Below are 24,163 nucleotides of genomic sequence, written 5' to 3' on the forward strand. Positions count from 1 at the left end.
TTCCTTGATGCTGGGTGACAAGAGCCTGTGGCCACTCCTAGTTTGTTCCAACGACTAATCATATAATTCCTGAACTCTGTTACTGCTTTCACAAATTCAAATTCTCTATATAAAATAAAAACTCTATATAAATTATAGCATACAACAAGTATCTATATAAAATAGGTATATGTTATACATTTTATTTACAAATTCTATTTACAATATTTACAAAATATACACTGTTTATATATGCTTTGTATTCCCACTTTGTCTTCTTTCAAAGACCTTCTTTACTAACTCTTCAAAAATTATATAATTTTCAATTGTTAAAAATACATCAGTAAATTCCAATTCACTTAAATTCATATCCTCTAATATCTGCAATCTTAAATCCTTGTACAACAAACAGTGCCTTATGTGGATTGAATCCTCTACTTCTCCACAAGAATACAGTTTGTTCTTGTGGAAGAGTAGAGTTCCAGTAATTATCCATAGTAGCATAACACCCAGATCTGGCCACCTCACATACTTTTTAGGGGCAGCAACACCATGCAGAAAGCCATAAGAGTGATTCCACATCAAGTGGCCTAATTTTGAATATGGTCCTTGCTCAACCATCTTAAATTTTGTTGAAACTTGGTGTAGATGTTTAAACAGGTTTCCAAAGAAGCTGTGCAAAAATTCAGTTCAAAATATAGTATGCTTGAGGCACAAGCACCTTTTTTGTGGAGGTAACTTGTGTTATGCAGAGCAAATCACAAAAAAATATCAAAGTTTTGAGTGTTACTGTTGCACAACATTGAGAGGTATTACTCTGAAACTTGGTATACCTAGTTAACTTTTGTCAGAGAATGCAAAACTTTTGATGTCCCGGCTCAAAAACCTACACATTTTTTACAATGCTGTCTAAAACTGGCACCAAAAATTTGTCACAACAAATTTAATCAAGACTTTTGAAAGTCATAACTTTGAAATAAAACCCTTTGGTAACTTCTTCTTTGGGCATTCCATTTAATGTCTGCATGAATTCAGCCTAACTAAATATGAGCTCTTATACTTGTTTGCTGGCCGACCGGGCTAGCCGAGTGGGTAAAGTACCTGCCCGGTAACCCAAAGGTCGCGGGTTCGATTCCCGCCTCGGGCTTGGATCAAAGTACTGCAAAAACCTTGGGAGGTGCAATATGGCCACAGAAGCCGATGCACCAACAACTACCAAATCAAAAAAAAAAAAAAAAAAAAACTTGTTTGCTGGCTGAGATATTTTCCTTCAAAGATTGACTCAAAATTTGCCTGTCTTTAGGGGCAAATATTTTAATGTGGGACACTTTCAATTCTCTCATTTTTGCCACCATTGGAAATAGCAGGTTTTAAGCAACAAAAATCATGGTTTTTCAGTTTTGTCTTGCTACTTAAGACCTAAAAAATGGCCTTAAACATTTTATATTTTCTACATAATATTTGCATACTTATTTGAATATGGTCTCTGCTCGAAGTTCCACATCTCAATAAGGACAGAACTATTGCATTTAAAAGAGTGAAATTTTCTGCAATTACTCTGCCCTTTGAAATGGATATATTAGGGCAATATATCCATTCTGACCTAAGGAGAATGGATATATTGCCAATGCACAAAAAGATCTGTATTTTTTACAATGGGGGTGCAAATGGCAAGAAAAGAAATTGCATGGGCTTCTTTAGTGCAAGTTCCCAAGCCTGAAAAGTGGTCTTTCTTCAGGATTGCAAGCATAAAGATGATGTTCTATTGGTTTCTAAGCTTGAAAGAAGTTATAACTGCAACAAAATTTATTTAAAACACAATACAATTTGAAATAAGCAAGTGAGTGTGAAGATATTGAATCACTGCTTCTTAATGGACTGGAATTTTTCATTGATGGTTCATATTACTATTTCAGGCAAGCTATATTGTTGTCCCATTGTTTTTGGAGCTGTAAGATTGGCAATAATTTGTTGTTCAGGAATCCAGCAGACATCTTATCTAGCAGGCCAGTGAAATGAGCAAGCTGCTCCATGAGGATGCATGAATTTTACCAATACATCATGTTCTTTAAATTAAATTTCACAAATATTTCCATTCCACCAATTATTGTCATAAATACAGGCAATGTATTGGCCAGGTTGTAAATTAACAATTGGTGCATATTGAATATTGGTTTCTCTAGTCTGATCTAAGGCACATGATGCAAGAAAGCAAGCTTATATAGCATTAGCCAAAAAAAACACCCCCCCCCTTATTTCACTCATCCACTCGCTTCAAATGTCTGCCAAGTTCTGCCTTGAATCTGTTTCAGCTATCAGCTTCTCCAACGACAGATGGAAGTTTGTTCCAGCAATCAACCACCCACTGACTAAAGGCAAACTTCCGCACATCTATCCTACAACAGTCTTTCCTTAATTTCAATTTATGACCTCTCAGGCGATTATTCTGAGCAAGAGGAAAAATTCCATCTGCATTGAGCATGCTCAAACCATTCAATTTTTTATGCACCTCAATCAGATCACCTCACAGGTGCCTGGTCTCCAGACACTGTAATTTGCAAAACTTAAGCCTTTTTCGTAAGAGCAACCCTTTGTTCCATTCACTGATCTTGTTGCCCTTCTCAGTACTCGTTCCAACATCTCTACATCCTTCTTAAAATAAGGCCTCCAGACCTGTATACAGTACTCAAAGTATGGCCATTGCCTTATACAAGGGGATAATCACCTCCTTATCCCTGCTAGAAAAATTCCTATATATCATTGACAATATACCATGAGCTACTCTTGCAGCCCGTCTGCACTGCTCAGAGAACTTCATATCTGCCTGCACAACCACCCCCCAGGTCCCTTTCATTCTCTACCACTGTCAGTGTAGTATCACAGAGTTGATACGTTGCTCTGGGGTTGCTGTTTCCCATATGTAGTACTTAACATTTGTCAATGTTAAACTTCATTTGCCACCTCTCAGCCCATCTGCTCAACCTTTCCAGATCCTGTTGCAGCAGCATAACGTCAGTAGTGTCCTTAACAACCCTGCCAATCTTTGTATCGTCTTCAAACTTGGACATTAAGCCTGATGTACCATCATCAATATCATTTATAAATACAGAAAACAACAATGGACACAACACTGAACCCTGAGGGACTCCACTAATAACATTAGTCCACGATGAGCAGTGTCCATTGATTACCACTCTCTGTCTTCTCCCCCTCAACCACCCCTTTATCCATAGCAGCAATTTGCCACCAATGCCACACTGCTCCAATTTGTGCAGCAGTCTTCCATGTGCAACAGTATCAAAAGCGTTTCTAAGATCCAAGTATATAATATCAAAGTTATTCCCTGCATACAGTTCTTTTATGACTGCATCATAGTATCCAATCAAATTAGTCAGACAAGACTTCCCCTTAACAAACCCATGCTGTGTCTGAGCTATAACTGAAGTCTTGTCTAGATGATCCTGCAATGCTTCTCCTCCACTTTACTCTCAGTTATTACAAGTTGTTATTGTTATTTGGTTTTTAGGAGCATTAGCAACTAAGGCCATATTGCTCTAGGGATATGCGGTGTTCATTCCCTGACCTTACCGCATCCTCCATATTTGGCGGTCACGGGCTCGAACCCCGGTCTAATCAAGAAGCGTGTGCTGCTCCTGCCCACCTGGCTACGGAGGCGCCAGTTATTACAAGATTATCTAGCTTACTGCCAGAGTTGAATACTGGGTTTTTTTTTTTTTTTTTTTTTATTTCCCCCGGAGCATTAGCAACTAAGGCCATATTGCTCTGGGCACATGCGGTAGTCATTCTCTGACCTTCTGCATCCTCCGTATTTGGTGGTCATGGGCTCAAACCCCAGTTTAATCAAGAAGCGTGTGCTACGCACTGCTGCTCCTGCCCACCTGGCTATGGAGGCGTCCCAGAGTTGAATACACCTCTGGCATTCCCCTCCCTGAATAACTCCTCGTGTGAAAGTCGATGCAAAATAATCATTTAGTTTGTTAGCTACCCGAGCAGGATCATCAACAGTTGAACCATCGTCTTGCATCAATAGGAATGAAGTGATGATTTTCTCTTGTTCCAGCAATAGTATGACCATCTATGAATCTTTTCTCTTAAAATGGCCTTACTTGCTCAATTTCCTGTTTAGAAAAAGAACAGAATTTTATTCCAGTCACATGCTTGTCACAAAATTCAAACGTGTTTCTCGGTGTCAGGATTTGGTTTTCAATTAGGCATTGGAGACTTGCACGTGCTGCCAATCATCATTTTATTGTTCCACCAATTCCATCACATGGTGACTTACCATGGCTAGTGCCAAAGAAATTCCATTCAGCACTGATAACAGAATCCTTTTGACGATGACACAAGTTAACAAAATTCTTGTATTGAGCTGCAGAACCATCACTGAAGTAGTAAATGTTCCTGATTTCTGACCTGAAACTCTTCAAATATTCAATTAAGTTGGTTAGAAAAGCATGCACTGCAATTGTCATGTCGAAGGCAGTCGCTGATTATGCAGAAACTTATATTCTGAAGTTCAACATCCGTGTAATAAATGACAAAAGGATGCAATGTAGCCTGGCTAGTCTCCCAGTGGAACCCCCTGAACAGTATTTTGCATAACAAATGAATAATTTTCTGCAAAATCCATCAAGATGACCAATTCTCCTGTCATTAGGCTTTCCTTTGACTTCAAATGGTAGCTTTGATGTTCATCAATGTAGTGATGACAGGAAAGGTTAAATACCTTTTACTCAACTCTTCAATAAAATCTGTTGTTAATTGCTTTATGTCCAGCATATCTCTGTCAGTATGTATCCATTGCTTGAATTCAGTAATATTGTCATTGTTTTCAAAAATATTCTGTAGAAATTTTTTTTAATTAATCTTTTCCTGGACATTTTTCACACCAATGAAGCATACAATCTTTTGACTCCAAATCACAGACTGTTTTACCAATGAGAATCTTGTAATCACATTCAACAGGACTTACTGCTAGCATTAACTTGACATTTTGATGGATTGTGTATACACATACAGAATGTGTTCTTTGTGCACCAACTGTGACACACTACTTTGGTCTAAGTTCACAAAATTTAGAAAATCCAATGTCAGATCCATTTCTATTTCGATAAGTTATAAACATTTCCTTAAAGTTGCTGAGTAGCAGTTGCATTTGCATTTTTATTCCATCTGTATTTCTAATGGAAATATAATCTTTCTTTCGAGGGCATATCCGACTAAATTCATAATCTTCAAAAAATGCTATTACCTTTTCTTTACTTGCTCAGAAAGTTTTTTTCCAGGTATGGCCATGATTCCTTCTGCTTTAAGTTTTCTAGCTTTCTTGACCATTCTTTCTACGACACTAAACTCTTCCATTGTTTTCTTTATGGACCAACTAACTGGAGCTAGTATTAATATTTGAAGTATTTCTGAATGATTTGATACCAACTTTTCTTTCAATTCTTTCAGCAGCTCATTGTAATCTAAGCAGTTTCCACACTGATTATTTGCACTTGGCTCCTTGATGTCGTTTGGATCCAAGCCACCAATAGATGCAATTTTACTGGCAATTACATCTTGTACTTTACTTGTCTTCCTTTTGGCATAGCCTTATGAGTCTCTCTTAGCCATTTGCTGAAATTTCAGAGGAGAAATACCAATAGCCATCAAACTTGTGTTCAAGCTTTCAGTCACATGCATTTTGTCATCATGGTCTGATCCAGATGAAGTTGATTTTCCTGCTGCTACTTTTCGGCTGTTAGACTCTTTTTGGCATTATGGGCACAGCTTCTAGCCTGGTTTTGTCTACCTTTTGTTAGGTCTTTCAGGTAGTCTGCCATTGACAAATCAATTGGTTGTAAACTTTTTTTCACCATATGATTTTGCTTCTGGAAAGGATTGCAACATGAATGCTGCAGAAATTCAAATTTTGTCAAAAGCAAAGCTTCATGATATAGACAAATTGCCTTCTTTGCACAATTTGTTTTAATCCACAACATCGACCTATCAGCTGTTGTTCTTTAAATAAATTTAACCCAGTTTTGCATGTATAGGATAGCACATGACATTTAGAATTATCCATATGACTGATGGTGCACGAGTCCAGCTTATCTCCAGCAAAATCTTCTGATTCCATGGCTTTCATGCTGACTAATAAGTGGACATTTTTGCAAGCAGTGAAAACTTAATTAACTTTATTACAGTCAAACAATAAATAGAGGAACAAAATAAACAAACTGTTCATTATGAAGATAAAACACATTAATAACAGCAATGTTCAAATATCAGCTATTTATACTTTTTTTGTATGATTCTAGAATATTCCAGAGTTCTAGAATGTTCATCGGTTTTTTTTTTTTTTTTTTTTTTTTTGGAATTCAAGAATATTCTAGAATGTTCTGTAATTCTAGAATATTCCGGAATTGTAGAATATTCTAGAATTCTTCTAAAACTTTATTTCTAGATTATTCTAAGCATTAGGCAGGATTAAGGAAGTGTTCTGCAACAAAAACGATCTTGCAGAATAACAATATGACACACAAAACTACTTGATGTTTAGGCTTAATTTTAAGGCCTTAAGTGCAAAGACATAAAACAGATAAACCATGATCTTTGTAGTTGAAACTCTGCTTTTTCCAGTGGTGACAAAAATGAGAGAATTGAAGGTGTCCCACATTAAGATATTTGCCCCTTAAGATAGGTCAAATTTGACTTTCAAATTTTGAATCAATCTTTGAAGGAAAATATCTCAGCCAGAAAACAAGTATAAGAGCTGATATTTAGTTAGGCTGAATTCATGCAGTTGGTAAGTTGAATGTCCAAAGAAGGTACCAAAGGTTTTTATTTGAAAGTTATGACTTTCAAAAGTCTTGCTTAAATTTGTTGCAACAAATTTTTGGTGCCAGTTTTAGACTGCATTGTTAAAAAATGTGAAGGTTTTTGAGCCTGGACACCAAAAGTTAACTAGGTATACCAAGTTTCAGAGCACTACCTCTCACTGTTATGCAACAGTAACATTTTAAAACTTTTTTTTGTGATTTATTCTGCATAACACAAGTGACCTCCACAAAAACAGTGGAGGTCACTTGTGTCAACTGGTGCCTAAAGCATACTATATTTTGAACTGAAATTTTGCACAGCTTCATTTGAAACCTGTTTAAACATCCACACCATTTCAACAAAATTGGAAGATGGTAGAGCAGGGACCCCTAGGCCACTTAACATGGAATTACCCATAAGTAACCCTACCCTTGTTGGACTTGTTCCACCTGCATTGTCATATCCTTTCAATTTGTCTGTATATCCTCCTCTCAACTTTCACTTCCCACTTCATATATACCTTATTTTCTTCAAGACATACTTCAGTACCCATAATTTCGACTGGAATATTTTTAAGAGTAGAATACTCCGAAGGCACCTCCGTAGCCAGGTGGGAAGGAGCAGCAGTGCGTAGCACACGCTTCTTGATTAGACCAGGGTTCAAGCCCGTCACCACCAAATACAGAGGATGCGGAAAGGTCAGGGAATGACCACCGCATATCCCGGAGCAGTATGGCCTTAGTTGCCAATGCTCCTAAAAACCAAATAACAAACAAACAAACAGAATACTCCAAATATATCTTTATTACTATTAAGTCTGCAAGCTCCCTGCTAATATCTGCAGTGGATCCTTAGACACGATCTGTCAAGCTCAGACTCTGAGCAGCAATTAATTGCTTCTTAATAAGACTTTTCTGCCTCTATAACCTCGTGTGCCAATACTTACCTGCTTAGGTAAGTATTGGCACAAAGATGCACTTATATTAATAGATATATTGACTTCCCTTTCCCCAACTCCATTCTAACAATCCTCCTTATTTTAATAGTAATAGTATTTGCCATATAGTGCAAGGAAGCCACAGGCTTTTGCTTTAGAGTATAAAATCCTTATTTTTTTTTTTTTCTCTGATCTACTTTACATGGGGTAGAAAGGTCATTCGCTTATCCAATATGATTCCTAAATATTTATCACTGGAGGCATATTTCAAGTGCACACTCCTGTCAGAACCAGAGATATTGTAATGCTCAACTTTTCTTTAAGTATTAATATTTTAGACTTGGCAATAGATATCTTTATTTATTCTCATTTGTCCATAGACAAATTATTTTCATTATCTGTTGCTTTTCCTCTGTCTCCTGGAATTTCCTTTTACTAAAAACTCCAAGTCGTTTGCATATACGTTCAATTCAGAGTCCCCCCCCCCCCAGTCTCTATTTAATAGCTCATCCATCACAAAATTCTATAGGTGTGGACTTAAATAAAAATCAAATCCTGGGGAGAACCTCTAGTTGCCAGCATCTTAAGCTCCTCATAACGTTCTCACTATTATCTGCCACTCACTAAGATAGCGTTCTTAAAATCTTGGATAATCTTCCAGGCAACTGAGCCACTCTAAGCCTCCTGAGAACACTCTCCCACCAGATCCTCTCAAAAGCTTCTTTAAAATCCAGAAAAATACCCATAACATATTTTTCCTTTGTGCCATCTAGCAGAACCCTAATAGCACCCTCCACTGACGTGCCCTTCTGGAAGGCATACTGCTTGGTAGAGTGTAGCCTTTTATCTATATAATAATCCAATACTCTTTATTTTTTTTTATAATCATTCTCTCTAGTACTTGTGGTTGCTGTAGCAGAGTGGTCAGACATGAGGGTGCATAAGTACACATGCATTGAGTGACTGGAGTTAAGCTCGTGACTACTAAATGCAGTGCTGTTTCTTGTATTCTTTGTATCTTGTGAACTCCTGACTGTGTGGTTGTCATGGAGTATAAACAGAAAATTTATTTATTTATTACTTTTCCAAACACCAGTAGCTAGATAGGCTGATGTGATCCAGGGTCTACCACATCCCTATCTGGACCTCTAAGATTTTAACAACTTGAAAATATACTCGCCTCCCAACTTGTATAGGTCCAGAAGAATACTTGGCCATTTATTTGTAAAAAAATTAAGACCTTAGGCTCAATCATGTCTTTCCTTGGGATTCCCATTCTTTATCTTAGCCAGAGGCAAATTTACTATGAAGCCAATGAAGCTTAAGTTTTAGGGCTGCTCACTTGCACAGGTCCTTTCAAAGCCCTGGGAGAGGCCCTGTTTTTTTAAAATTTGCAAAATTAAATATTTTAACCAGTAGCGTAGGAACGCCTTGGCATTGGGGCAGGTGCCAAGGGTGACGGTATCAGAAGGGCATCACTGACAGCTCACATCACTTCCGTGTCAAGCTATTTCGACACACCTCGGGTGTAGAAATAGCTGACGAAATGGCGTTCCTAAATGATGTCCCATCAGCATGAGAGCAGGAGTGTGAAAATTAATTTTTGCCATATGGCATGTTTTCAGAGGGCAATTCAAGCTTGTATGCAACCTTAAATCTGTGTACACACTGCCTAGCAGCATAGATCTATTTGCCGCCCAGAATGTAACTTTGAAGGGCCCAACAGGTGACCACTTCATCAGCGCATGCTCGAATGCATCTTCTTCTTCAGGTTCCGTATTCAATTTGAATGTTGTAGATCAACATTTTCCAGCCAATTCTGTATTTTGCTTTGTGAAATAGTTCTTGTAAGACTCCTCCCCTCTCCATTCTTTGATGCTATCAAGCCACTTTTCTTTGTCTTTTTTTTGCCTTTAATCTTCCATTGCAGGATTAGTCTCTGCAGGTCATATTGTGGGCCTCTTATAATATGCCCAGGGTAGGCAGTCTTTCTCTTTGCAATTGTAGTTAGTAGTGTCCTTGTGGTTCTTGCCCTCTTAAGGATCTGCTTATTGGTGACTTGATCTGTCCACGGCATTTTGAGCATTTTTCTGAGCGTCCACTTCTTGAAGGCGTCCAGTTTCCTGATTTCCGCATGATCCAGGCCTCACACCTATATAGGAGAGTGCTCCATGTATAGCATTTGGCCATTCAATAACTTTTCTGGAAATCCACTTTCGTGTCAGAGGAAGTTCTTAAGATTCTTAAATACCTTTTTGGCCATACCAACTCTGCTTCTAATTTCTGTGCCTTGCCCATTATTATTTGTAAAGATCTTCCCTAGATATTTAAAGCTACTCACTTGTTCGATGGGGGAGTTACCATAATGTATTTTGATTCCAGGCAAGGTGTTTGCTTATGACCATAGTTTTGATCTTTGGCATTAATTGTTAAGCCTATCTGCTCACTGGCTTTTATCACTTTGTTGAGGAATGTTTGTAGCTTTTCTTCTGAGGTTGAATGAAGACAATATCGTCTGCATATTGCAGGTTACTGATAACTGAACCATTAACAGTAATTTCTTCTTTAGAAACTTCTATTAAATATACACCTGTGCTGCCACTTTATTAGGTACATTCCTGCTGTGCACACAAATGGTTTGTTCCACAACGTTGTATGACCACAGTTGTGGATATAAATGCAGCAGAACAACCTTTCTAGTATCAGTTAAGCGTACAAACCATAGCAAGAATGGGGAAAAGGAGTAATCTAACGGATTTCGAATGTGGCATGGTAGTAGGTGCAAGATGTGCTGGACAAAGCATCTCTGAAACAGTAGCTATCGTGAACTTTTCACGCACCACAGTTTCAAGGGTGTATCGAGAATGGTGCAACGAACAGAAAACATCCTCTCAATGGCACTCCTGTGGAAGAAAATCGCTTGTTGATGAGAGAGGTCAGAGGAGGATAGCTAGAATCGTGCAAGCAAACAGATGGGCCACAGTGTCACACGTCACATCAGAATACAACCTTGGTGTGCAGGACAAAATATCGCAACGCTAGTCGCACTTTCTCGTGAATGGGCTACAACAGCCAATGGCTACATCGCATACCTTTTGTTATCAATAAAGAACAAGAGAGCACGCTTCCTGCAGGCACAGCAACACCAGCACTGGACTATCAAGGATTGGAAAACAGTTGCTTGATCTGATGAGTCGAAGTTCCTGGTGCATCATGTTGATGGAAGGCTCAGAATTTGGTAAAAACAACATGAATCCATGGACCAGTCATGTCTGACGACTACTGTGCAAGGTGGTGGGGTCAGAATTATGATGTGGGGAATGTTTTCTTGGCACGTGTTGGGTCCATTGATACCTATAGATTCACGTCTCAAAGCCACACCGTTGCTGACAGAGTGCATCCGTTCATGTTGACAGTTTATCCTTAGTCAGATGCTGATTTCCAGCAGGATAATGAGCCAGTGCACAAAGCCAGAATCACTATGGAATGGTTCCAGGAACATGACAATGACTTTTCTTTGCTGCAGTGGCCTGCTCAGTCCCCTGGATCTCAATCCTATTGAACATGGTGCCTCCGTAGCCAGGTGGGAAGGATCAGCAGTGCGTAGCACACGCTTCTTGATTAGACCGGGGTTCGAGCCCGTGACTACCAAATATGGAGGATGCGGGAGGTTAAGAAATGACCAGTGCATATCCCCGGAGCAATATGGCCTTAGTTGCTAATGCTCCTAAAAACCAAATAACAAACAAACAAACCTATTGGACATCTTTGGGATGAGCTGGAAAGGGCTGTTTGCTGCAGGCCTACACCTCTGTCGAATCTCAAGGAACTGCGTGACACTCATGTCTGCATGGTACTCCATTCCTGCACGTTTTCAGCATCTTGTTCAATCCATGCCTAGACTAATTCAGGCTGTTTTGAAGGCTAAAGTAGGCTCAGCATGCTACTTGGTAGGTGTACCTAATAAAGTGGCAGCACAGTGTATAATGGTTTCAGCATAGGAGACAACACACATCCTTGCCTCACTCCTTTCTGGATTTGTACCCACTCTGTGTTTTCTCTCTTCAGCGAATGCCACTTCTTGCTCAAGATATAGTAACCGTATAGTATCCTTAGTTCCTTGGGATTGATGTTTAGATTGTTTAAGAGTTGGAAGAGGATATCATGTTTCAAGCAATCGAATGCTTTGTTAAAGTCAATGAAGCAGACAAATAGGTTTTGCTGGTGTTCAATTGCTCTTTCTGGCAGTATATTCAGAGAAAATATTGCTTCTCTTGTGCCAACTCCCTTTTTAAAACCCATCTGGTCTTTTCCAATTTTTTCTTGAATCTTGCCTTCAATTCTGTGTAGAATCATCTTCAAGAGGACTTTCATGGAGTGACTTATGAGGCTTATTGTGTAGTGGTCTGCACAATTTGCTATTCTTGCCTTTCTGTGATCCATCTTTATTATGGGAATAAAGATGGATCACAGAAATTCAAGGGGAAGTTTCCCTCCATTTAGGATATTATCAAAAATATTGAAGAGCTGTTGTTTTCCTCTTGCTCCAAGGCATTTGAGCATTTCGGCTGGGATGTTATCAATGCCAATTGCTTTGTTATTTTTCATTGATTTAATTGCTTGCTCCAGTTCTTCCAGCAGAAAGTCTTATGTTTGCCTTCTGTTTGGGTGTTGTCATTTCCTAGTTGTCTGTCATCCTCGCAGTATAGTTTTCAGATATTCTTGCCATCTATCCTTTTTCTTTGTCCACAATTTCCCTGTTGTTTTTATCCAGAATGTGGTCTCTTACATGGTCTTTCATGATGTTGAATATTTCCCTCACTTCTTTGTGGACTAGATGTTCCTTATGCTCACTGCAGATATTCAATCCTTTTACATCTTATAATTTTCTACATCTTTTGGGACTCGTCAGAGACTAATTACTGTAGCCATCCAGTTCCTCCTCTCAGCTAGAGATGTAATGAGAGTATATCAGTGGAATGCTAATTACAAACAGCTACCTCTGGTGGGGGAATACGCTACCCCTCATAAAGTGTGTTACGTTTGTTACAAAGGAAATTTTTGTAACCAGCTAAGTGTAACTTGTACTAGAAGTTACGCTTAGGATTGCTAAACTGGACAAAAACATACAGGAAGTGATTTATGGATAAATCATGTGACTTCACCTTGGCACTATGATAGGTGGGACAGTTAGGCTTCGATTTAGTTTTCTCAAAACATGGTGAATTTTAGGGCATCAAATATAAATATGTGGCAAAATTAATCAGTAAGACTGAAGTAATGGCCACCAAAAGAAAAAAAATATAGTTTAAGAAAAGTTAAAGATTATCAAAAGTTAAGAGTGGCAAAACAAAATGCAGCATATTTTGCAAGTGTGGAATTCCAGAAGTAATGATCTACAGTTGGATGAAAGAGGAAGAAAAATTGCATTAATTCATAGACTCCATAGAAGATGAAGTAGGTCTCCAAAGAAAGAAAACCAAACTTTGTGAAAACATTGAATTTGACCAATGTTTTTAAAGTGGTTGCTACAGAAATGTATTGGAGTACCGATAAATGGGGTAATTTTGAAAGCACAGGTACTTAAATTTCATAAGCTACTTGTTAGCATCAGTAGTGGCATATGATGCAAGAAAGCAAAAGTTTGTCCAGTTGTTTCTTGACTTTATTTAAGCTATCAACTTCCACAACAGATGGAAGTTTGTTCCAGAAATCAACCACTCGCTGGCTAAAGGCAAATTTCCACACATCTGTTCTGCAACTTTATGCCCCCTCAAGTGTGTAATATGAGCATGAGGAGGAATCCCATTAGTATTGAGCTTGCGCAAACCATTCAAAGCCTTAAACACCTCAATCAGATCACTTCACAGGTGCCTAGTCTCCAGATGCTTCAATTTGTAGAACTTCAGCCTTTCTTGCAAGCACGCCCCTTTGTTCCCATCACCAATCTCATTACCCTTCTCTGTACTCATTTCAGCAGCCCTACATCCTTCCTAAAATGAGGCCTCCAGACCTGTATGCAGTACTGAAGGTGTGGCCTGACCATTGTCTTATATGAAGGAATAATCACTTCCTTACATGGGGGCCTTGTCATTGACAGCTCGGACAGCCTGCTGTACTGCTCTGAAAACTTCATATCTGACAGCACAATTATCCCCAGGTCTTTTTTTTCATTCTCCACTATCCTGATTGTAGTGCCACACAGTTGGTATTAGGGCTTGCAATACTAGTGAAAATCTTAATACTGGTATTTTTAATTTATGAAACTGGGATACCAATATTCCAAAAAAACATTTTTCGCAATAAATTTTGATGACCATTAGCATTAGTAGAGGCATATGATGCAAGAAAGCAAGCTTATTCAGCATCAGCCAAAAAAAAAAAAAAAAAACCCTCTCCCATTAGGTGCAATAAAGCAAGGAAAGTAATTACTTGAATTCACGTTTTAAATCAAACATTTATTACAATAATAAATATTCTAGCAAAAATTATTAAACATACAGTTATTCTAAAAACAAAAAAATAGGCATCCACACTACTTGTCTGAATAAAGAAAGTGAGCTCTTAAGAAACTCAATAGTGTTATTGTTTAAACTGGATCTAATTTTGGCACATATTTAATTAGCTGCAGAAAACGTCGTTTTGGTTTCTGTGCTGGTTGGTGCTTTGTACTGAGATAGCCGTAGAAGAGTTGAAGTTTAACCCCCCCCTTATTCCCTCATCTTCAAAAAAATCTTATTTCCTTTTAATCAAAAATAAAAAAATTTCCTTTTTGACTTTTTTATGGCACTATATCTGTATCAACGAAAGGGACTAACGGTTAAGCTTGGTGAGGAAACGAAATCTAAGTTGTGGGGGATTATTTATTTATTAATTTTTATTTCCTTGTACCTTAGTATCATTGTCCGTGGCCATTGTTATGATTTTTGTACAGCAGCTCCCTTCAAGCACTAAGCCCCACAAGCTACCTGACTACTTTAAAAAATGAGAAATTCCAGGAGCTGATGGATGTTCCCCCCCCCCACACAAATATATACAGGCAACCCCCATATAACACAGTACTTCTACAACACTGTTTCTCTCTAACACACTTGATAAATTGCGGCAATCCTCACACAACATGGTACTTATATAATATGGTTTTATATAAGAGAATTGAAGTTGCCACAATTCTCTAATGTGGTTAGAGAATTGTGGCAACTTCACATAACGTGGTAATTTTGAGCTTTTGTGTAGGGGGAACTCTGCTGTTATGTTGGATGTAATTTTTCAGCATTTCCATTGTTTTTTGTGAATCCCCACTTTTGCCTCACTAATTGTTATGCAAAATCAAAAAAAATATATATATTGGAATTTTTTAGTTAGTTTCTGTGCTATTGAACTTGTGGAAAAATCTAGATCACCAAGTTTTTATCTCTATTGGATAACGTGCCAGGCCATCCAAAAGATTTAAGTAATCCAAACATTCCTACCACCTAGTACAACTTCTTTAATTAGATCATGACATTATATCTACCCTTGCAACTCATTACATCAGAAAATCATTATAATGGATTTTGGAAAAAAATTGATTTCGAATTGAATTGATGGAAAATTGAAGTGATGGAGGCATGGAAACATTTTTCAATTGTATACTGTATCGGAATCATAGCTTTATTGCTCAAAGAAGTAAAACCATCAACATTAAATGCATGTTGGAAAAATGTATGGCCAGAGTCAGTTCATTCAGGAAATATAGTTGAACCAATAGAAAACAGAATCCATGCGATTGTGTCTAGTGTGTTTAGGGTCTAACAGCACCAGGAGTTCTCCCATCTCAGCATAGCATACATTGTTGTGTGATACAGAACAGTGTAGAGGCCAGAGATTTAAGTGTATGGATATTATAGTGTTGTGTTGTGTACCATTGTTCATCTGACCTTTTATCTGTTGGACCCCTGGTGGGGCCCACCGTTTGCCACACTATCCCCTGGGAGGCAGGTCAGGTACACCGGTATTATATATTTACTCTGGCAGGTCCTGCTACCTAGTTTCTCGAGATTTCAGTGGCTAAGACCTGCTAATCCGTGCAATAGTAGAACTTGGTAAGTCAGTACGAGGGGGAGCTTTTGATGGTTTGTCTACTGAAGCCCGCGTGGATAGCACAGTTGGTAGAATTGCCATCATCCCCACACCAGATAGAAAAGACCTAAGTTCGAATCCTGTCGATGAGGGGAGGAATTTTTATGGGTCTTTTTCACAATGTGGCTGAGTTAGTCGATCTCAGGTGAGGGTAGCATGGTTTTTCCTCCCAGAAATCAGTTTTTTGTCCAGAAAAATAGAAAATCGACCTCAGAACACACACAGAGCAACATAGCCTTAGTTACCAATGCTCCTAAAAAAAAAAAAAAAAAAAAAAAAAATGATTACTGAAGACATTCAAGAACTACTGGTGGAAATAGCATCAAAGGCAAATCAAAATTCAGAGGATGATAGCACAGATGAAATTCTGAACTTCCAAATTTTACACTAAAGAGTATATGGAAAGGTATAAAGTTATCAGCAATTAAAATCTTATTTTTTGAATTTAGTCTTCGACTGAAAGGAACCCAAAGTTCAAAAGGGAGCTTCAAAAATGCTTAGTTCCATCCCATGAAATTTACAAAGATCTATCAAGCAAAAAGCAAACAAACCCAGATTAATGATTTTTTTTTTAAAGAGAGTTGAAGATACACTAAAACTAGAATGGTGTGTATTTTTGTCAGTTTTGTTAATATTTTTTAACGAAATGGTGTATTTTTGTTAGCTCTTGGAACGTAACCCCCATTTTATACTGGTTCTTAGTCCCATATCACGGTTTTGCACTATGCGAGATTTTATAGGAACCTAATTACCATGTTATACAAGGGTTATCTGTATATTATATCTCGTATATATTATGTGTGAGCTGTCAGTTTCTCAAGAGCAATGACACAAATATAAAACCAAAGTCATTTATCATACAAATCTACTTACAGTACATAACTGGTGTTCAATTACATCTAATCTATTCATTTTTCTCATTTAATCTGTTAATACTTGCTATCATTTCCATAAAATTTCTCTCAATTAACAATCTTAACTCTCTCTACAGCTTCAAACACCAAACTAATTCAATCTTAATCACTTTCTCTTATTTACTCATATTCCTCTTAATCACCAATATCAATTCTCTTCACAACAGCAATCCATAAGTCGCTAACTTAATGCTGACAATTCCATGTAATCTCTCTTAATTTAGCAATATCAATTTTCTTTCAACTTCAACCAATAAACCAACTCAATACTAAACATTTCCTTATTTCTCATGTTTCTTCAACCTTACTCTAAAATAATCTTCCACTTTATCTAAGTATCATTTCCAAAACAACACACAGTTAAGAGGACCTGCCTTCCTTCTCTTTCATGGTGGGATTCCTTCCACGGAGTGCAGTGATGTCGTCCGGCGGAACCCTACACTATATAGCTGGACACTCCCACAACTGGACCTGAACTGAACCCAGAACTACCACTGGAAGTCTGCAACTTCTACAAACAACAACCACAAACCCCTCTTTTTGTGCGAGCACATTATTTATTTCCTTCTCATTTATTTATTGAATTGATTCCAAGTTACAGTCGCTCCTTGTAATACTTTTTTATATGCAAGCTTATGTGTAAACCCCAGAGGGGTTTGCATGCATTTACATATCTCCCCCTATCTAATTTAAACCTGACCCAATCATGGGTGTTATTCTTTAAACTCGTTCTTCTTCCTTTGGTGGGAAAAACAATTTTCCCACAGAAGGAAATGCTTTCATCTTTTACCTCAAGATCACCTGTTCACAATACCTTTTTGAACTGCTCCATACCGACACCCTTTCCAAAAATGCACTGTCACAAGTCATCCTCAAGTAGCAGTATAATAGATTGATTAAACTATTGTTCAGAAGCTTTTAATTTTAACCCTTCCGCACCTGCCATCACTGTTCACCATATTCCTTAAGTGCCTTACCAGGCCTACTGCCACTAACTGAAATATTTCTGTAATGATGTTTTTGTTATTCCTTAAGTGCTTTACTTCCCCCCCCCCCACACACTATACTTACTAAGAGAAATATATTTGTAAGATTTTTGTCTTGCAGTTTCATGATGCTTTCACGTGTCCATTGCATTTGTACTGTGTATAACAATCCCTCAGTTTCAAATTCAGTAGTATTAATGATTTATTGTTGTAGATTTTATAACCTTTATGTGAATAAATCATGGATAATTATTTTTTAAATTAGTACTGAAAAACCGGTATTTTTATATCAATATCGGGATTTGAATACCAGGAAAAAATGACCAGTATTCGGGATCCCTCAATCTCAGTATTGTAAGCCCTAGTTGGTATGTTACTCTGGGGGTTACTGTTACCCATATGCAGTTCTTTGCTGCCACCTTTCAGCTAGAGCTTACAATACAGGGATCCCAGAATTCTAAATACCAGGAATCCTGGTAATTTTTTCCAGTATTCAAATTATTATTAGTAATGGCCATATTGGTGCAAGGAAGCCTAAGGTTTATGCTACTACACCAGCCAAAAAAAAAAAAAAAAAATAATAAAAGTAATATAATAATAATAAAAAAAATTAAATAAAATAATAAAGGAAATAGAAAACCTATGCATTTCCCTCCTCCCATAGTTAACTATCTACTGACCTTTTAATTTTCCCAAACTGTTTGCCCCCACCGCCCATATAGGTAACTTATCCCAATAATTTATAAATTGTTGACTAAAATAAAGCTTCCTGCAATCCAATCTAAACATCTCTCCTGCAACTTGTACTGGTTCAGGTGTCCATTGTCTAGAATCATTTATAACCATGAAAATTTCATCCTCATTCATTTTACTTTTGCCTCTCAGAGTCTTAAACACCTCATTCAAGCCTCCTCTAAGTGCCTACTTTCCAAGCTGTGCAATCCACATATTCAAAGTCTTTCCTCATATGGACACCCTTTTGACAATCTCACCAGGTGAGTTACCCGTCTTTGGACCATTACAACAAGCTTGATGTGTTATTTTATGTGTGGTGTCAATACTTGAACATAGTATTCCAAGTGTGGCCTAACAAGAGCCTAATATAATGGGATTATGATTTCCTTATCTCTACTAGCAAATGTTCGATAAATCATCGATAGGATACTATGGGCCTTCCTTGCAACCTGTCTACAATGCTTGAAGAACCTTCATTTCTGACTGTATCGTAACTTCCAAAACATTTCTTCCACTATTGACTTTAGTTCAGCTCCACCAAGTTTATAAGTTATATGGGGTTACTGTTCCCAAAGTGCTAAAACTTTGCACTTTGCTGGATTAAAGCAAAGCTGCCACCTTTCTGACTATCCCATCCCTGAATTCTATTTAGGTCACTCTGAAGAAGTTCTCCTTGGTGATGATCATTAACTACTCTACCAATCTTTACATCACGCACTCTATATCTAAATAAACAATGTAGAAATTATTCCCTAAATCCAGCTCATGAGTGACCCTGTCAAAATAGCCAACTAGATTTGTTATGCGTGATTTTTCTCTTTACAAAATCGTGCTGCATATCCTTCAGAATTCTATTTCTATCCTTGATCCACCCTTGATCATTGCTTCCATGATTTTCGCTACTACTGAAGTTAGACTGACCAGTCAGTAATTTCCCACTGCACTCTTAGAACTGCCCTTACATATTGGAGATACGTTGGCACTTTTCCAATCCAACGGAATCTCTCCTGAGTCTAGTGATGCTCTCATAATTAGCCTCAATGGTTTAGTGCACTCACTTGCCACTTTCCTTAAAATTATAGGGTATATTCCATCACGCTAGGAGTCTTATTCACTTGTAGGCTCAATTTTTTTCATTAAATAATTGTGTGAAATTTCAATATCATTACTTACATATTTTTCAATTTCAATCCCATAATTTCTCATTGACATAGTGTTTTTTTTTTTTTTTTTTTTTTTTTCTCTCTCTTCTGTAAATATTGATGCAAAGTAACTGTTGAGTTCATCTACAACATCAGCTGTGGTTTCTAATACTATTCCACATCCATTACATAAGGGTCTGATCCTGTGGCGGGATTCAGCCGGTTTGCACGAACCTGTTCCTAGAATTTCCAGAGTTTTCCAAACCAGGCCCTAAATGCCATTTCACACAGAGTGGCATGTGAACTACACTACTTTTGGTTTATGTTTGGTTTTTCTTTTTTACCTTGAAAAGGGGGAGTAAGGTGATAGAGAACTGGATTTTAAAATTTTTGATTCCCACCACTGGTCTGATCTGATTTGTCCTTCTCTGCTTTGCATTTATATATGTGAAGAATTCCTTATTCTCCACTCTTTGCTCCCTTTGTCAGCTATTTCTCGTAATCTGCTTTTGCCAGCCTAACTTTTTCTGTTGTGCTGTTACAGATCAGTTTGTAGTTGTTATAGGCTTCAGTACCTTTTATTGCCCTATAACCTTTCCATGCAGTCTTTTTCTGCTCAAGTAATCTGTCAACTTCATTATTCATCCAACTTGGAATCCTCCTCATGGAGTATTCTTTTAATGGTATATATGCATTCAAGGCTTCTGGGATTAATGTTTTAAAGGTATACCATAATTCAATTGTATATGCTCTGTGAGATATCTACCTAGTTAATAGAGGCTATGTAGCAATTTAAGCTGTTATAATTTAATTTCCTTTCCTGAAATTATAACCCATTCCTTTTCCTTTAACTGCTGCTACCTCTCTCTTCATCGTCCACTGTAGAACTCTGTTATCACTTCCTGCTACTGGTTCCCGTACTCTCAGCCATATTATGTCATCTGGTTCAGCAGTCTCTCCTGTTAAGAAGCACAGAGCATGCTGAGAAAAATTCTTCCCCATGAGCCTTGCACAATCTCTCCAGTGTCAACATGATCGACAAGGCTCTCATCGTGTACTCCCTCCTATTGTGTTTGGGCAGAATTGCAGACACTTTCAAATTTAAACCTAATTCTCAATGCATATGATATTTGATTACCATGGGAGAAAATAAGTTCAGTAGCAATTAAACTGTTGGAAAAGATGATTACTAATAACGTTGAATTATCAGCATTTTCAGAACGAGAAGCAAAGACTGCTTGTAACATACTCAGTGGCAGTCTTGGAGCATTTGACCTGGCTTCTTGGATTGAGGTGGATGGGCAAGTCCACTTGTGCATTACCCAAGTGAGGAAGAAATCGGTCTCTGTGAAAAGTGGGAATACAATCGATAAACCAATGACATAGAGAGTGACTCAGAAGATAATGTGGATGACTCTATATAAGAAAAAAAGCACCTGAAATTAATAGTACTCGAAAACATGATGTAATGGTGTGGTTAGAATGTCAAAGTGATAATGAACATCTTCATTTCTAATTATGTAATTAGGCAAACTAAATTACATGACTATTTCAGAATGGATGCATAAAATGTAAATCCATAACAGCATTGTGTATTAGTAGAATGTAAAGGGAATGATAACTTTTTATACCTTGTCTTTTAGTCTGTATGCTATTAAAACATTAGTAAATAAAGTATTTATTTAGTAAGTAAAATGTATTTATGTTTAAAAAAATTGGAAAATTTTTTTTTTTGGTTAAAACTTGCTTCGTTTACAACTCGGGTAATAAAGTTATTGCCCGATTCCCGCATTATATCGAGGTTGCGCTGTATTGAAAGCTTATCACAAGCGTGATTAATTTTTTGTTAGTCCTTCTCCCCCCCACACAAATCTTATGAGCATTTTAAAAGATTTTAAAAATAATAAATTTAGTTTTTTCAAAATTTCAGATGTGTTGGTATAGACCTTAGACTTCACTTGTATACCTAATATGTCAACACATACCACCAGTTGAGAAACATTGTTCTGTGTTATAAAATTTCTCTTACTTAAATAATATTTTTTTTCAACTAAAACTAGTCTATTTAGAAAGACTCTGCACATACAAATTTCTATGAAATATTTTACTTCTTGGGGAAGTAGTAAAGATTGATTGTAAAACTGCTGTTTTACAGTTATTTTAATTAGTTTTTGATACTTTTTTTTTATTATTATTATTATTATTATTATTCATCCCTTAATCCCTTTTTAATGCTAAGAAGTTTATATTTACAATACATATTCATTTTTGATGTGATATTATTCTATCAACATAGGTGCCTGGCTGGTAGGAGGGAGCAGGAGAATTTAATATAGTTAGGCTATACTTATGATGTCTACTTGGGCAAGAAGAATGCATCGTGGAGCTGCTACAATAAGTAATGTTGTTACCTCCTGTGGACATTCCAGTGCCCCTTATCCTACTCGTATGGAGAAGTAAGTTGTACAAGTATTATATGTATATTTCAGTATAACTTCCTTTTCATTTCTGAGTTATTAGCTTAAATTTTATCATACATTCTGAAAGTATTTTATTATGTAACTGCCGTGAGAGTATCATGGCTTCTTATAAGTTCTCCTTACATCTGTATTTTCTATTTCCTGACTAGAATTTTAGTGGCAATGCCTTGTGTGAGGGCATCTCCATAGCCAGGTGGGCAGGAGCAGCACTGCGTAGTACACGCTTCTTGATCAGACTGGGGTTCGAGCCCCATGACTACCAAATACGGAGGATGCGTAAAGGTCAGGAGCAATATGGCCTTAGTTGCTAATGCTCCTAAAAACCAAAAATAACAATAACAAACAGCAATGCCTTGTATCATTACACGTAACGAGTAGTGCAAAGGGACAGCAGTTTTAATTGTGATAAATAAGTAGCTCAAAGGTTCTAATCACTTGTTGGGCAATAACTTTTTTTGTGTTTAGCTAAGGAATTTTTCCTTTTTAGAAAGGATATAACTAATTTAACATTGCGGTCATTATGGTATAGCATAGCATATCTTGAACTAGATAGCATGAGGTACAGGCAATTCTTGGTTTATGAACGAGTTCCGTTCCAAAACCTTCATTATGTGTATCTTGCATTCCTGAGCTTTTAAGATGCGTATCGTGTACGTTAGCAGCCATTTTAAAGCATTTAAACCATGTATGAATGGTATGTACAGTACATTTTGTTATAATGTATGTATGCATTATGGGTTATCATATACGATACGTAACCTAAAATAAGAAAAGAATAAAAAACAAGATATCGTACTTGTTAATTTTAATTAAAAACATAGTTACAAAATAGAAATTAAAAAAGAGTACTAACATAATATGTACTGTAGATACATAAGTATTCAACTTTTGCTTGTAAATATCTTCATGAGAGTTCAACATTCTATGTGGCGTGGCATGTAAACCAACAGTGTTTTTTTTTTTTTTAATTGCTGAATTAGTTTTGTTAAACAAAGAACAGTTCAGTATAATTATATAATAATTTTCTGATAATTATTGTAATAAATAAATTTTTTTTTAAAGCTTATTTATTGAAATCTTACAATTATGTTCAATATATACGTTTGGCATTTCATTTCATTTTATAAGGAACTCTATCTGTTGGAGACTTTAAGAAACTTTGAATGAATTGAACGTTTGTAAACCGAGAGTTGCCTGTATAACCTAAAACTAGATAGCGTAATATGTATCACTGCATTTAGAAATCTATTAGCTTAGTGTAATATTGTCATTTAATCAATTAAATTTATTAATTTTCATTGTTAATCAATTAAATTGCATTTAAATGGAAATCATGCCCCAGACTAGAGCAGCAAACAATGAGCGCAGGAGTGCTGTGGTTCAGGGGAGAACCAAGGGGACAATTCTCCAATGCAACAACAGCCTAAAAAAATGTGCAACTTGTAAAATGTTTGTAGGTCTCTCTGGAACAGGACATGATCCAGCAGAGGAGGTCTTTGTGTGCTAAGTGTCAAGAAATTAAGCTACAGCTCAGTGTTCTGATGGGCATTTATGAAATTTTTTTTTTTTTTTTTTTTTTTGAACAGTAGAGTAGATGCTCTCAAAGAAATTAAAATGGGGGCCCATCAAGCTCTCAGCTGCCCAACACAATGCCAGAGCTCACTCTTGCGCAGCAGCAATCTGCAAGGCAGAATGTGCTGGGCCCACAGGAGCTTGTTATTGTGGTGACTTGTCGGGGAAATTGGAAATATGTTGTGCAAGAAGGATCGATGGAATAGGACTCTTTTTAAGTGCACAAAAAGTGATATTGTTGTACAAGTTGATACTAATCTTAGTAAGAGGGATCTGAGGACTTGTGTAACAAGTATAGGGAAATGTTGGGAAAAGGTTGCGAGTTAATATTGAATTTGAGAGTGTTTGCAATTCTGCCCAGACATGATAGGAGGGAGTATATATTGAGAGCCTGTCAATCAGTTGGGTCCTGGAGGGAATGTGCAAAGTTCATGGGGTAGAATTTTTTTCGCAGCATGGTCTGTGCTTGTTA

At 37.1% G+C, this 24,163-nt stretch overlaps 1 protein-coding gene across 1 annotated transcript in view; it reads left to right on the forward strand.

Annotated features, from left to right (window-relative positions):
- Positions 1-24,163, forward strand: part of RhoGAP71E (Rho GTPase activating protein at 71E) — a 358,970-nt gene that overhangs the window by 8,720 nt on the left and 326,087 nt on the right. Inside the window, exon 2 of the mRNA XM_090381175.1 lies at positions 21,936-22,095. Within this exon, the coding sequence (XP_090237301.1) occupies positions 21,989-22,095 (107 nt within the window). The 5' untranslated portion in view covers positions 21,936-21,988. The remainder of the gene's footprint in view (positions 1-21,935; positions 22,096-24,163) is intronic.

The sequence above is a fragment of the Mastigoproctus giganteus genome, chromosome 9, assembly GCF_048544385.1.
Source record: "Mastigoproctus giganteus isolate SK-2022 chromosome 9, ASM4854438v1, whole genome shotgun sequence".
Taxonomy (NCBI): Eukaryota; Metazoa; Arthropoda; class Arachnida; order Uropygi; family Thelyphonidae; genus Mastigoproctus; species Mastigoproctus giganteus.